The 16,022-nt window shown below is 33.1% G+C and overlaps 1 protein-coding gene across 2 annotated transcripts in view; it reads right to left on the bottom strand.

Annotated features, from left to right (window-relative positions):
* Positions 1-16,022, bottom strand: part of ADAMTS6 (ADAM metallopeptidase with thrombospondin type 1 motif 6) — a 315,103-nt gene that overhangs the window by 276,429 nt on the left and 22,652 nt on the right. For both annotated transcript variants that reach the window (XR_006890005.1, XM_046670994.1), the window contains exons 5-7: positions 11,515-11,726; positions 10,924-11,007; positions 10,280-10,425 (exon numbers count right to left, since the gene is read on the bottom strand). Coding sequence is in view for 1 of the 2 variants with exons in the window: in XM_046670994.1 (XP_046526950.1) it covers positions 10,280-10,425; positions 10,924-11,007; positions 11,515-11,726 (442 nt within the window). In the remaining variant the exon portion in view is untranslated. The remainder of the gene's footprint in view (positions 1-10,279; positions 10,426-10,923; positions 11,008-11,514; positions 11,727-16,022) is intronic.

Here is a 16,022-nt window from a genome sequence, read left to right as displayed (position 1 = left end):
ATGTGTAAACAGAAATAATTTAAAAAACAATCTGTCAAATTGTACATTTTTAGGTAACTATTAATTTACAGATTCTCAATACAAGTTTAATAAGGATAATCTGAAAATTTTGTAGCAAGAGTAATTTTTTAGGTGTATATGTGTAGTCCTGTTTTATCTTCTTCAATTCTGTTTCTAGAGTTTCAAGTACTATACAAAATGCTAGTAAGAACTAGTACAAAATACTAATATAACTAGGTTATATAGTGCCATAGTTCATTATTTTAAAGAGAGTTACTAAATGTCAAGCTAATTTTGGTGAACACTAATAATCGTCAAATAATTCTAATAGATCTAGTCTACAAAAACAATCAATATAAGTTACTTATACTGATATTTTAACTAAAGACATATCACAGAAATGAAAGATCAGTTTCATTATTCCACCACTAATGTTTATTACATGTGGCCATATTTCTACAAATTTATACATTATAGAACTAACTTTGGCATTTAGAGCTAAGACGTCAGGTAGTTGACATATCATAGAGAAGTAACCATATACTACGTCAGAAAGTGATATGATACTGCTCTTTGGTATGGCATCATGTTAAGATTTGATAAAGCTAAGAGAGTGACATCAGCAAGATGGTGAAGGAGGAGATACCAGCCCTTGTCCCCTGACAAAAAACAACAGACAGCTAGCCACAAACGAAAATAGCACATGGGAGGCCTCAAGAGTCCAGTTAAGAATCTACAGCAAAACAGTGGAGCAAAAAGTGGAGAATAATCTTGCAGAAAGGATTGCTGAAGAAATTGGCTTAGTGGAAATTTCTGGAGGCAAGGACGAACAAAGACAAAGGGTGGGAGCTATTGGTATCAGCCACAAGTCGCATAACATCATGGTCCTCAGTGGTATGCTCTGCAGAGGACCCCAGCAGCATTCGCCACTGAGGACCTCAACAGCCTCATGACAGCTGCAGACTCCCTGCAGCTTTCACAGTGGAAGACTCCATTGTGTTCGTCGGCATGGACCTCAGCAGCCTGCTCCGCAGAAGACACTAGCAGCTTTCACCACCAAGGTAACCAACAGCCATCATTTCCCCAGACCTCAGGGGGAGAAATACCACTGTTGTGCTGCACTGGGACTAGGGCTCCAAGCACACTGCGACCCTCAGCGTGCCCCAGATCCCAGAGTCACAGCTGCTCGGCCTGCTTTCACACTTCAGACTCTGACTCCAGGGCTGCTCAATGTGCACGCATGCTCCAGACTCCAGCCCTGTGGCTGTTCTACATATGCTCACATCTCCAAAACCAGAGCCACACCACTGGAAGCAAGCCAGCACTCCAGACCCAAGTGCCACATTGTTCTTAGCATGCCCATGCTTCAGACAGCGTCCTCGTAGCCATGAAGACATACCTGCATCTCAAACATCATTGCTGCTGCAAGATAGCCAGTGCATCAGACCTCAGACTACTGTCACTCTGTGAGCACTGACACTCCAGTCTCTGGCTTCATGAATATTCCACAGCTGCCTGCACATCAGACACCAGTGCTATCAGTTGGGCCAAGCACTAAGAGGGATCTCTTTTACAGTGACATCCCCCATGGGAGAAAAAGATATCAAGTGGTCCCCAGGCACCTTCTCTGCTGCTGCAGAAAACTGCAGAGTTGGCCTTTAAGAATCCCTGTGATCTTCACCAATGCTACCTTCAGCTGATGAAGCTGCATGGTGACTACACTGTTGGGCCTTCCCCACAGCTAGAAATACCATACCCAACCCAATCAGTGCCCCAGTTTTCATTTGCAAATGAAGATCTTTCTCTACCAAAATAAGTCTGTAATGCTGGAAGAAATGACTGTTCAATCAAATGCACAGACAACAATGCAAAGCTACAGAAATGCAAAATATCGAGAAAACCTGACACCACCAAATGAACACAAAATTTTCCAGTAACTGTCTGCAAAAATATAGAGATCTACAAATTGACAAAGAATTCAAAATAAGCATTTTAAGGAAGCTGAGCACAGATCCACAAATCAGTGATATTAGGAAAAGAATATATGAATAAAATAAGTTCAAAAGAGAGAAATAAATTATATAAAAGAATCAAACAGAAATTCTGAAACAGAAGAATGAGATGAAAACTGCAATAAAGAGTATCACCAGTAGACATGATCAAGCATGAGAAAAATCTGTGAACTTAAAGACATTTCATTTGAAATTATCCACTAAGGGAAGAAAAATGAAAAAGAGTGAAGGAAGCCTACCTAAATTATGAAATACCATCAAGTGAAATAAGACTTGCATTATGGGAGTCCCAAAACGCAAAGAGAGAGAGAAAGGAGTAGAAAGCTTATTGAAAGAAATAACGGCTGAGAATTTCCTATATCTAGGAAAGATATGGAAATCCAATTACATGAAGCTCACAGGTGCCCATACAGATTTGACTCAGAGAAGACTTCACTGAGACATTGTAATAAAATTGTCAAAAATAAAAGATGCAGAGAAAATTTTGAAAGCAGCAAGAGAAAAAAAACCTTATCTCATTCAAAGGAACTCCTATAATGTTATCAGTAGATTTATCAGCAGAAACCTTGCAGGCCAGAAGAGAGTAAGATAATAAATTCAAAGTGCTGAATGAAAAAAACGACCAACCAAGAATGCTGTACCCAGCAATGCTGTCCTTCAAAAATGAAGGGAGACAAAGGCTTCCCCAGACAAACAAAAGCTGAAGGAGTTCATCACCACTAGAATTGCCTTACAAGAAATGCTAAAGGGAGTTCTTCATGTGGAAAAGAAAGGATGCTAATTAGTAACACGAAAACAAATGAAAATCTAAAATTCACTGATAAAGGTAAGTAAACTGTCAAATTCAGAATACTCTAATACTGTAATGGTGGAGTGTAGATCACTTAAACCTAGTAGAAAGGCTAAAAGACAAAAGTATTAAAAATAACTATAGCTACAATATTTCTAATGAATAAACAATATAAAAAGATGCAAATTGTGACATCAAAAAACATAAAAGGGGGAATAAAATGGTAGAGTTTTCGTATATTGAAGTTAAATTGTTATCAGCTTATAATAGACTAATAACTGTCAAATGTTTTATGTAAGCCTCATGGTAACTACAAAGTAAAAACCTATAGTAGATACACAAAAGACAAAGAGAAAGAAATCAAAGCATGCCACTACATAAAATCACCAAATCACAAAGGAAGACAGCAAAAGAGGAAGAAAGGAACAAAGGAACTACAATACAGCCAGAAAACAATTCATAAGATGGCATTAGTAAGTCCTTATCTATCAATAATTACTTTATATGTAAATAGGTTAAATCCTTTAATTGAAAAGACATAGAGTGGCCAAAAGGATAACAAAAAATAAGACCCAACTATATAATGCCTATAAGAGACTCAATTCAGCTTTAAGAATTACATATACACTGAAAGTGAAGGGATGAAAAAAGTTATTTCATGCAAATAGAAACCAAAATAGAAAAGGGGTAGCTAAACTTACATCAGACAAAATAGACTTTAAATCAAAAGCTGAAACAAAAGACAAAGGTCATATAATGACGAAGGGATTAATTCATCAAGAGGATATAACAATTATAAATATAAATGTACCCCCAAATCAGTGTTTTAACATATTAAGCAAATATTGGCATATCTGAAGGCAGAAATAGACAGCAATGCAATAATAGTAGGGAACTTCAATAACCCACTTTCAACAATGGATAGATCACTGAGACAGAAAATCAATTAAGAAAATATGGAACTTGAACTACACTTTAGACCAAATGGATTTACCGGACATATACAGAACATTCCACTCAAAAGAAGCAGAATACATATTCTTCTCAAGCACATACAGAACAGTATCCAGAAAAGATTATATGATAGGTCACAAAATAAGTCTCCAGAAATTTAAGATTGAAATCATAAGAGGCTCTTTTCTGACAACCATGGTATGAAACTAGAAATCAACAACAGGAGAAAAGCAGGAGAATTTCAAAATATGTGGAAATTAAACAATACATTGCTGAAAATCAATGACACAAAGAAGAAATCAAAAAGATAATCAAAAAGTATCTTGAGACTAACAAAAATGGAAAAAACAACATACCAAGACATGGGATGCAGCAAAAGCAGTTCTAAGAGAGAACTTTATAGCAAAATATGTCTACATTAGCAAAAAATAAAGATCTCAAATAAACAACCTAACTTTACACCTTACAGAAAACAGAAAAAGAACAAACGAGGCCCAAAGTTAGTAGAAGGAAGGAAATAATAAAGATCAGAGAACAAATAAATGAAATAGAAACTATAAAACAAACAGAAAAGATCAACAAAACTAAGAGCTGTTTTTCTGAAAAGAAAAACAAAATTGACAAATCTTTAGCCAGACTAAGAAAAAAAGAAGATTCAAATAAATAAAATGAGTAGTGAAAGATGAGACATTATAACTGATACCACAGAACTATAAAGGATCATAAGAGACCGTTATGAACAATTATACAACAAATTGGATAACGTACAAGAAATGAAAAATTTCAAGAAACATACAACCTACCCATAAGAAATAGAAAATATGACTAGACCTATAACAAGTAAGGAAATTGAATCAGTAATCAAAACTCTCCTGGTAAAGAAAAGACCAGTACCAGATGGCTTCATTGATGATTTCTATCAAACATTTAAAGAAGAATAATACCAATCCTTCTCAAACTCTTCCCAAATATTGAAGAGGAATGAACATTTCCAAACTCATTTGAAGGGCACAACATTATTCTGATACCAAAGTCAAATAAAGATATTCAACAAAATGAAATTACAGGCCAATATCCATGGTGCACATAAAGCAAAAATCCTCAACAAAATGCTAGCAAACCAAATGCACCAGCACATTAAAAGGTTCATACACCAAGATCAAGTGGGATTCATCCCTAGAACACAAGGATGGTTCAACATAAATGAATTAATGAATGTGATACACCACACAAACAGAATAAAGAATAAAAATTATATGATCATCTCAATAGCTACAGGAAAGGTATTTGACAAAACTCAATATCCTTTCATGATAAAAATTCCCAAGAAATTAGGAATAGATGGAATGTACCTCAACATAATAAAGACCACGTATGACAAGCCCACGCTAACATTATACTCAATGTTGAAAAGTTAAAAGCTTTTCCACTAAGATCAGAAACAAGCAAGGATGCCTGCTCTCACCACTTCTATCCAACATAGTACTAGAAGTCCTAGTCGGAGCAATTAGGCAAGAAAAAGAAATAAAAGGTATCCAAATTAGAAAGGAAGAAGTAAAATTCTGTTTGCAGATAACATGATCTTATACATAAAAAATCCTAAAGACTCCACTAAAAAACTGCTAGAACCAAAATGGATTCAGTAAAGTTGTAGTATACAAAATCAAAACACAAAAATAAGTTGTGCTTCTATACACTACAGTGAACTATCCGAAAAAGAAATTAAGAAAGCAATCTCATTTACAATGGTATCAAAAACAATAAAATACTTAGGAATAAATTTAACTGAGGAGGTGAAAGATCTGTAAAATTATAAGATTATAAAAATTAAAACTGAAAATTATAAGATATTGATGAAAGAAACTGAAGAAGACACAAATAAATGGAAAGGCATCTCTTGTTCTTGGACTGCAAGAATTAATGTTAAAATGTCTATATCACCCAAAGCAATCTACAGAGTCAATGCAATTCCAATTAAAATTCCAAGGAGATTTTTCAAAGAAATAGAAAAAACAACACTAAAATTTATATGGAACTACAAAAGATCTCAAATAGACAAATCATTCTTGAGAAAGAAGAACAAAGCTGAAGGCATCACACTTCCTAGTGTCAAACTATATTACAAAGCTAAAGTAATCAAAACAGTAGAGAAGCAGCATAAAAAGACACATAGACCAATGGAAAAGGATAGAGAGCCCAGAAATAAATCCATGAATATATGGTCAACTAATCTTTGACAAGGGTGCCAAAAAAACACAGTGGGAAAAGGACAGTCTCTGAAATAAACAATGTTGGGAAAAGTGAATATCCATATGCAAAAGAATGAAATTAACGCCCTATCTTACACCACTCAAAAAATTAACTCAAAACATACTAAAGATTTAAATGTAAGATCTGAAACTGTAAAACTCCTAGAACAAAACATAGGGGAAACCTCCTTGACATTGGTCTTGGCAATGGTTTTTTGGATATGACACTAAAAGCACAGGCGACAAAAGCAAAAAAAACAAGTGAGACTACATCAAACTACAAAACTTCTGCACTGTACAGGAAACAACACAAAATGAAAAGGCAATCTAAGGAATGGGAGAAAACATTTGGAAGCCACATATCTGATAATGGATTAATATCTCAAATATATAAAGAATCTACACAACTCCATAGCAAAATGAAATAATCTGATTTAAAAATGGGCAAAGAACTTAAATAGACATTTTTCCAAGACGACATAAAAATGGCCAACAGGAACATGAAAAGGTGCTCAACACCACCACTCATCAAGGAAATGCACATCAAAACCATAATGACATATCATCTCTCACCTGTTAGGATGGATTATCAAAAAGACAAGAGATAACAAATGTTAGCGAGGATGTAGAGAAAAAGGAACCCTTGTGCAGTTGGTAGGCATGTAAATTAGTACAATCATTATGGAAAACAGCATGGAGTTTCCTCAAAAATTTAAAAACTGAACTACCATACGATCCAGCAATCCCACTTCTGGGTACATATCTGAAGGAAGCGAAATTAGTATCTCAAAGAGATACTTGCACTTCCACGTTCACTGCAGCATTATTCAAAACAGCCAAGATATGGAAACAATCTAATTGTCCATTGATGGCTAAATGGATAAAGAAAATGTGGTATATATAATGGAATATTATTCAGTTATAAAAAAGAAGGCAATGTTGTTATTTGTGACAACATGGATAAACCTGGAGGCTATTATGCTAAGTGAAATAAGCCAGATAGAGAAAGACAAATACCATATAATCTCAGTTATATATGGATTTTTTTTAAAAGTTGAACTCACAGAAACCAAGAGTAGGATGGCAATGGCCAAGTGTTGGGGGATGGGGGAAACGGGGAGATATTGGTCAAAGGGTACAAACTTTTAGTTTTAAGATGAATAAGTTCTGAGGATCTAATGTACAGCATAGTGACTATAGTTAATAATGCCATATGTACAGTTGAAATTTGCTACGAGAGTATACGTGAAGCGTTCTCATTCAAAATAAGAAAAAGAAAATAAGGTAACTGAGGTGATGGATGTATTTAACTTGATTCTGGTAATCAGCTCACAATGTGTATGTATATCAAATCATCATGTTGTACACTTTAAATATATACAATTTTATTTGTAAATCATACTTCAGTTTTTAAAAAAAGATTAGATAAAGCTGGATGGCATATAACAGATGTTCAGTATATCTTATACATATATACTTACACACAAAAATAAACATAAATGTATATAAAAATTAAAATGTATATATAAAATAGCTTTTAATATGCTCTCTGATGTTAATTCAATATTTTTAATATGAGATAAAACAACAAAATTTTACATTTTTAAATTGTCTTTATTTTCTTTCTGTCTATTCACAGGGATCTGATAGCTTTGTAGTGCACAATTTATTTCAAATTTATGGTAATAAAATAAAATACTTGCTAAGAGGAGATAAAATTTTGAGTTTTTAAATTTTTTTTCAAAAGAAACTATTATTACCTAAGTACTACAGTTCAAAATGGTTTTCTGCTTAAAACATTTAAATCCCTAGGACAAAATTTGGCCTAGAGGAGATAAACATATCCATCAATTTTTCTCTGGAATTCTCGATAAAAACATTATACATTCTCCCTAGTGAGCTGACATTTCAAGTAAACATAAATCATGATCTTACCTCTAAATGGTGGAGTCACAACCCTGAACTTGTTAATAAGTGAGTTATATAAAGCAATTTTCAACACTAATATAAAATCATCTATGGAATTCTCATAATTGTTTTTACTAAAAGTAGCAGTATGACTTAAACATATGTTCAATTTCACAAATCAAAAATATATAAGGGAGATTCAAACACTGGTAAACCCCCCAACAAAAAAACACGAAATATTAGAGATGATAGCCATCTCATTTAGACGTGACTCTGTAGCCCTAATAATTCAAAGATTGTTGACTTTTAAATAGGCTAAAACATACTTTGAGACTTGAATAACAATTCAAAAAGGCATTCTACGCTGCCCCAAAGAGGCATTTTTCTAATCTCCATTACATACCCAATCTAAAATGACATGGGATATGAACTCTTTGAAGCACTGTCCCATTAAATCCTGAGATCATTTCTAGTGCTAGTCTAACCAAGAGGAGACAAGTTTAAAACAAAAATTTTATGTTCAAATCTCAGACATCAAAAAGGCACTTGAAGTAGCTTGGAGAAGCAAAGAAGAGCTCTGTAGAGGATCAGAAAAATATCTGGACCAATTCAGAGTAACAAGTCAGGCAGCCAAACGTCGTAGCCAGTGCAAAGAAAGAGTGGCTAACTGCCCAGATGTATTTCACTACTTCAATACTTATAAATGTGCACTCTTGGTATAACTTCTGTCATTTGATGCAAAAGTTAAAAATCCAATGCAAAAACAATTATGAAAATGTGAAGCATCGGAGCCCACTGGGCATTGCGTTTTTGGGGAGAGGTAGGGCTTTATAAATATAAATACAGAAGCCAATGTAAATATCTGTGATCATTTTGCTAACCATATATAACAGACATTTTCCTTTAGTAATTTCATTGACACTAATCATATCCATATATATTTTTATACAAAGGTTTCTATATTTGCACAATTCCTAGTATATTTTTAACTCCTCAACTATATTTGGGAATCATTCCAGACCACAAGACTCTGAGGAATTGCAGAATTTATCAGACCGATGTGTCAACGCATATGAATATAGAACCACACAATGTTGTTTTAATTCGGCAAGCATAGCATCAACAAAATTTTCTGGTTTACGATGCCAGGTAGATGAAGTCAATTAAAGTAAGTGTAACTGTAAAAAAAAATAAACTCAGAAACTTTTAACTCTACAACTCAGTTAACAGGGACTTTTTTTTTAAAGCTAAATTCACATTATCTTACTGGGTCTCGAGATTCTGATCCTATATACTTTATACTCCCTCCGGAGAGTTTAATGTAGAGTCAATGGGCATCCACTGATGAAGTATAGGTCAAATACTGCCTTGCGAATTATGAGAAGTAATCAAGATAACAAAGGCTTCCATTTAGCCAAGAGACAATAAAGCTTCCATTTTGCTTTTGTTTTTTTGCTATTATTTATTTTGTTCTCATTTTTAAGTACTCACAAGAAGTCAAAAGACAAACTTATCTTAAAATGATTTAAACACACTTCTAACCAATCATAACTGGACTATAGAAAAACTAAGACAGATAGCATAGTACAATCAAAAAAGACAGAATTAACAGGGTTTAAGCCCTGGTCTTTCACTTACTAGCAGTAATCTCAAGCAATTTAAGTATTTTAAACCAGTTTCCTCATTTCTTACGTGGGAAAAATAATAACAATATCTACTTCACAAAGTTGTTGATGGAGAGTAAGGAATAGAATGGATCTGAATGCAATTTTGTAAAACCGGAAAGAAACAACATGAATTCATTGGGTTATCATCAAGTAATAATTTTGCCTGTGAGACAAGCTGTTCAACATACAGTGTAATAAATCTGCTTCTTTATATTTATGTCTCTTAATTAAAATATTTTTAATGAAATAAACATTCACTTAAGTAAACTGTGTAACTACCAAAGTCCTTCCTTTTAACAATTTGGAGGTAAGAATAATTAATGTTTTATAACAAAGTGTGATGACTCATTTTTATTTTTTAAATATATTTTCTCATACTTTTTAATCTTGCTTTTAGTATGTATTATGTTCAATTAACAAAACATATATGTGCTTCCTATTAAACCTTACAAATAGACCTTAGCAGAAGGAAAGGTATTTATTAAATTTCTAAGTCAACTCTAAATCTTTTCTTTTTTCTCATTTGGTTCATTCGATGCAAACACAATAAGCGTAATATATTCTTTCTCAGTGGTGAATAATAAATCACCATTTTACTTTCTCTATACTCATTACCTGAATGAGGCTTTAGATAGAACCAAATATAATTACAATATCAAACACAACAATCAAAGGTAAAATACTTGCAACAAACCATACCTAGTAATAAGAACCGCATTATCGTGGTGGGCAATCCCATTTTCTGGAATGGTGTTTCCATCACTTTGGTGGGAGAGAATGGATTTCTGCCACTTACAGAAGCTATCGAGGGACTTGTCTGCATGGTGGTTTATCTCCAAGTTTGGCTGCAATACAACATGCATACCAGAAATGTTCCAAACAAATTACTAAGGTCAGTTGTTAAAACTTTTGAAGACTAAAGTGGGACTATAATTAGAAGCAGTGGTTTCTAGGAATAATCTCTTGCCAATTTTTATTTCTGTAATATCTGAGAGTTAATTTAGTGTATTATTGAACCGACATTCTCTCCAGTTCCAGCTTTAATGATAATGTGAATATATGTGATCATCAGCATATAAAACCACTATTATAAGGTCTGCCATGCAAATGCCCATCTTTATACTGAAACACATAGCTAAAGATACATATATAGCTTTACCATGACATAAGAGGTATATTCTTGTAAACTATTTACGATTTGCTTTAAATATTAAATGCTTAGAGCTGAAAGTCATATTAAACTAGAACTTCCTAAGAGAAGAAGTAATAAAATATATTATTTTATAATACATAATTCTGTAGCCTGTTAAGAGTTTTAGATTTATAAACTAACTCATTCTTACCTGATCTTCTGTGAGAACAATTAAGCGGGCCACTATAATATTCACAACGTTTCCTAGGCTGGAATCACGGTAAAGTTTGGCAACCTGACCTCCAGAAAATAAGAAAAGACACAAAGTCAGACAAAAATCATAGGGTGACCATTTGATATTTTTTAAAAGAGTGGTAAAATAATTTTTCATGAATTTAACCACTGTATATATAAAAAGATATTCTTTTATTCCATATCTCTTAGAACTCTACCCTTAAGATCCCTTGGTAAAAGGTTTTTATACAAGTCTACCACAAGAAATATTTCTCCTAAAGATGAACCACAACATAGTAATTAAGAGGGTGAGCTGAATGTTTCAAATTAAAGAAAACCTCTTCAACAAGATTTAACATGACACATTCAAAAAGTCATATTGTCTGAAAGTGAACAATAAGATCACCCTTAAATGTATTTTCAATGGAACTGAAACAATAGATCAATTCTTTCTCATTTTAAGTGAGTACATTCTAAAAATCATTATTTCACAATAAAAATCCATGACCTTAGTTAAAAACACAACAAACTATTAAGTTAAAATATTATATAGAGGGATCAAACTTACAATATTCATCACACTCAAAATGTAATGTTCAATGTCTTTGCGGCCATGGTAGCCCACCATCATTTTGTCTGCCACTACTAATGTCTCCACAAACCGCTCAACGCTTACTGATCTCTTCTGTCTGTGGCGGCTATGTGTGTCATTAATTGGTAGAGAAGAGGGAAAAGCAGATGTGTCATTCAGCCACCAAGGTTTGCCACTTCTTATGAGGTCTACAATAAAAACAATTAACTAGTTCAGAAAAGTTCACTAATTAAACTTATTTATTTATAGATCTTTCATGTAAACATAAATTTTTATGTTCATAAATTCATTTTAAGATTTTTCAAAATAGGAGAGAATGAGGAAATGCAGTAGTGAGAAAATTAAATTCTTTATATTTTTCAAACTAATCATATTTTCAGAAAAAAATTAAACATTAATAACATTCAACTGCCCATGAAAACAAAACAAAGTAAATCTAATGAATTACTTAATAAAAAAGAATTTTCAAATAATCATTTCATATCATTCCAGTGAGTGATTGTCAGACTAATTTTAATTTAGAATATGTACTTTAAAAAAATCATTTAAAGTTGTTTAAAAAGCAACTAGAGCATTAACTTTCTAAACAGCCTAAGACAGTTCTGATGAAGAACAATTAATGTTGTGAAAATCTATTCCTAAGATGCTTTTGAGCATTTATTTTAAAGTAAGATACTTTTTCTTAAACTATCTTAATTAGAACAATTCTACTGCTTTAGTAATGTCAGTCCTAACAAGGCTGTGAATTTTTTAATTCCTTAGTTTTACAGTCTAAACTATTTATACTAACAAAGTACTTAAAGTATTCCTTTTCCAAAACTTAGAGGTAAATGGTATTAGAATCAGAGTTGAAAGATCACGATTCTAGCATGACTCACTTTAAATCACATTTTGGTGTGGATTGTAGTTTTTCCTTTGTTTTATACACATTTGGTCGTTCAGTACAGAGGAAACCTTTTAGTACTATGGCATTTGTAAACACTTGCCTCATTTAAATTCATCTTCATTTAATAACCTTGAGCAGGTACATGTCCTTTGCATACCTCACTTTCATATCCTTAGGTTGAACAGGAAATCCTTCTAACCTCCACTTATTGAAAAATTTAGTGAGGAAAACTTAGATTAATTTACATAATATACTTGACAGAAAGTAGCACTATTTTCTATTTTTCTAACTTCTTTAGCTTTTCCTTTTAAAAATTAGTTAGGGAGGGGCTGGCCCAGTGGCATAGTGGTTAAGTTCTTGTGCTCTGCTTCAGCAGCATGGGATTTGCTAAAATCCCAGGTGCAGACCTACACACTTCTCATTAAGCCATGTTATGGCAGCATCTCACATACAAAATAGAGGAAGATTGTCAACAGATGTTAGCTCACGGCCAACCCTCCTCACCAAAAAAAAAAAAAAAAAAGTAGGTAGAAGTTACAAATTTTAAGAAATGAGATGGAAATGACCACAAGAAGTTATCAAATACTTTTGAATCTCATATAAATTAAATGTCTTTATTCCTAAAGATTAAGAGAGGCAGAGACATACTACTTCTATTTGAATAGTATATACCCAAGACAGCCAGTAAGTATTCCCCTATGTCCAGTTGTGGCAGACAGACTCTTAAGGTGGCCTCCTAATGTTCACGCATTTGTGTGATCTTCTCCCCTTGAATATGGGTGGGACTTGTGACTTGCTTCTAACCAATGCAATACAGCAAAGATGATGGGATCTACATGATTACATGTATATGAGTACATAATTATGTTAACATAATACTGTAAAATCTCTCTCACTAGAGTCTTTCTCTTGCTGGCTTAGAGGAAGTAAACAACTATGTTGGTGTACATGGCAAGGAACTGGAGGTGGTCTCTGGCAATCAGCCAGAAACTAAAGCTTTCATTCCTACAACAGCAAGCAACTAAATGCTGCCCACAGCCATGGGAATGGAGAAATGGATTTTCCCCAATCAAGACTCCAGATAAGAACACAGCCCTGGCTGAGGCTAAGTAGATAACTCATCCATGCACAAACTCCTGATGCACAGAAACTGTGAGATGATAAAAGCATATTGCTTAAGCCATTGGGTTTGTGATAATATTGTTATGAAACAGTCAAAATCTTTTCTGCATTAACATAACTCTAATTTCTCCTGCTCAGTCTTCTGTGATCATAAAACCACTCATGTATTAAAATTATGCCTAGTCTTCCCTTCCTATGGCTGGACAGCTTAAATGTCTAAACATAAGATTTAATCTCCATTATTTTGATCATTGTCACTTCTCTAATCCATTCAATTTCTCCCTATTTTTATTTAAAGTATTGTGAAAAGAGTTAGACATGATTAGGCAATGTAAGTGCTAGACATTTAGCAAGGGTATTTCTCATTTGATAGCATTCAGTATAAACTAGCTGCTTTTATTATCATCATTTTCATAATTAAATACATATATAATGTCTTTGATGGTCATTTGTAAATAAAAAGATATAGTCCTTATACTCAAAGAATTTGCAGTCTGATATATATATACATATATATAATATTCATACATCCATACTGAGTGAATAAAATCAAGAGAGAATATCTTCAGTTTCATTTAAAAATTAAATTAATGCAGTATAATTAGATCATCACAAAACAATATTTACATTCTATAATTGTAGATTGACTACTCAATGATGGCTTAATGATCTGTACCTAATATGTTTTTCAGTCTAAAATAGAATACACAATTGACTTATTTTGTTTTGGTTCAAAATAAAGATTAGCAGTTCTTCAAATGATACTCATGACATAAGATTTGCTCAGTTTAATTTTGGATAGAGTGTAGAATGTTAAAGAAAACTCTCCTCCATAAACACATACAATAAAAAACTTTTCCCCAAAACTAAATACATGGATCTCTTTGCCATCTGAAATAAGATTTTAAGTTTTCAATCAGTCTCAAAATATTTTTTAATACGTACAGCCATTCAAGATTATTTCATTGACCTGCTTTATTTTTCATTCATAGCACTATTACTTCTTGGCAGTTGGCCATTTCTTTGTTTGTTTGATCACTTATTTAGTTAACTGTCTCTCCTCACTAGAATATAAGTTCCATGGGACCAGGGACTCTTCCTGCTTTATTTATTCTGCATCCCCAGCGTCTAGAATAGCCTTGCATATACATGCTAGGTAAGTATTTATTTAATAAATACATAAGTAGATAAGGCAGGTATAGAGACGTAATAATATCTATATCAATGGACTATAAAACATTCAACTTTTTTTATCCTGTATTTTCCAAATTTTCTACAAAGAATAGATATTATTTTCATACAAATTTTTAAATTGATAGCTTAAATCTAATTAGAATGGGGAAATTCATATCTGAATACAAGATAAATATACCCACTGTCAAAAGGGCTTTTATATCTCATGTTTTGATATAAACTTGAGTTCTCCATAACAGGTTAAGCAGCAGTGTATGCCTATAAATGCACATCTCACTTGAACTATGCTGTTGAAATAGTGTCACAATTAACATTAATAGTTCTTAACCAGACATTTCTCAAACTTAGTAAACACAAAACGCTTTTTTTCCAATAACATCTAGTAACTTTCCCATGGAACTTAGGGAACTACTACTATATTCTCACTATTGGGAAGCCAGTGAAGTGTTTGAAGGTGACTAATACTGCCTAATTTAGGAGACAGATTGACTAAAGACAGGACAAACCTGGAGACAGGAAGACCAGTTAGAAAGCCATTACAGTGGTCTAGGCAGGAGACAATGAGGGTCTGAACTAAATGAACAGGTGTTAGGGGTAGTAGAAATGGCTAGTGAGTGGAATAGATTAAAAGCAAGGACAATTTAGGAAATAGTAATCCAGGGGGAGAGATTGTAGAAGAAAATCTCCCCCTAAAAGGGCAGAATTTTATCATGGCAATAAGAGTGGATTTGGAGAACTGTCTGACTCAACTAAACCATTGAAAAATAAGGATCTGCCTGAGTAAGACCAGCTAATTATGAGATAGGCACTTCAAAAGAGGCTAATCTGAATGTCACAGGATTAAGAGATACCTTTCAGAATATGATGAAATCTTTAAATACTTTTGCCAAAAGTGACCTTTACAATCATATAGAGAAGGATGTCATGTTATGGAAAAGATGGGAAAATTATACTACAATAAACAGCTAAATATTTGAAGCCTAGTTTTTAAACAATTTGTATACAGTTGTAATTATCGCCTAAATTTTGTTAAATATAAGATAAAATAAACTATTTGCATAATATTTAGTTTCATTACTCAATACAAAGACCAGTCGAACCTTTTGTTGTTATTTACTATAAAATTTTATTTCACGTTTTACATGAATTCACTTTAAGTGGGCTTTCTGTAGTACCAATTATTCTGGACTAGCAAGGACCTCCCATAATTAAAAGCCTCAGAGATTATTCAAGAAGAGAGTATGCAGAATGAGTTCAGTTGAGAAAAGCCCTCCAAAGAACA

This window comes from Equus quagga, chromosome 9, assembly GCF_021613505.1.
Source record: "Equus quagga isolate Etosha38 chromosome 9, UCLA_HA_Equagga_1.0, whole genome shotgun sequence".
Taxonomy (NCBI): domain Eukaryota; kingdom Metazoa; phylum Chordata; class Mammalia; order Perissodactyla; family Equidae; genus Equus; species Equus quagga.
The sequence above is the reverse complement of the archived record's forward strand: the minus strand, read 5'-3'. Positions and strand labels throughout refer to the sequence as shown.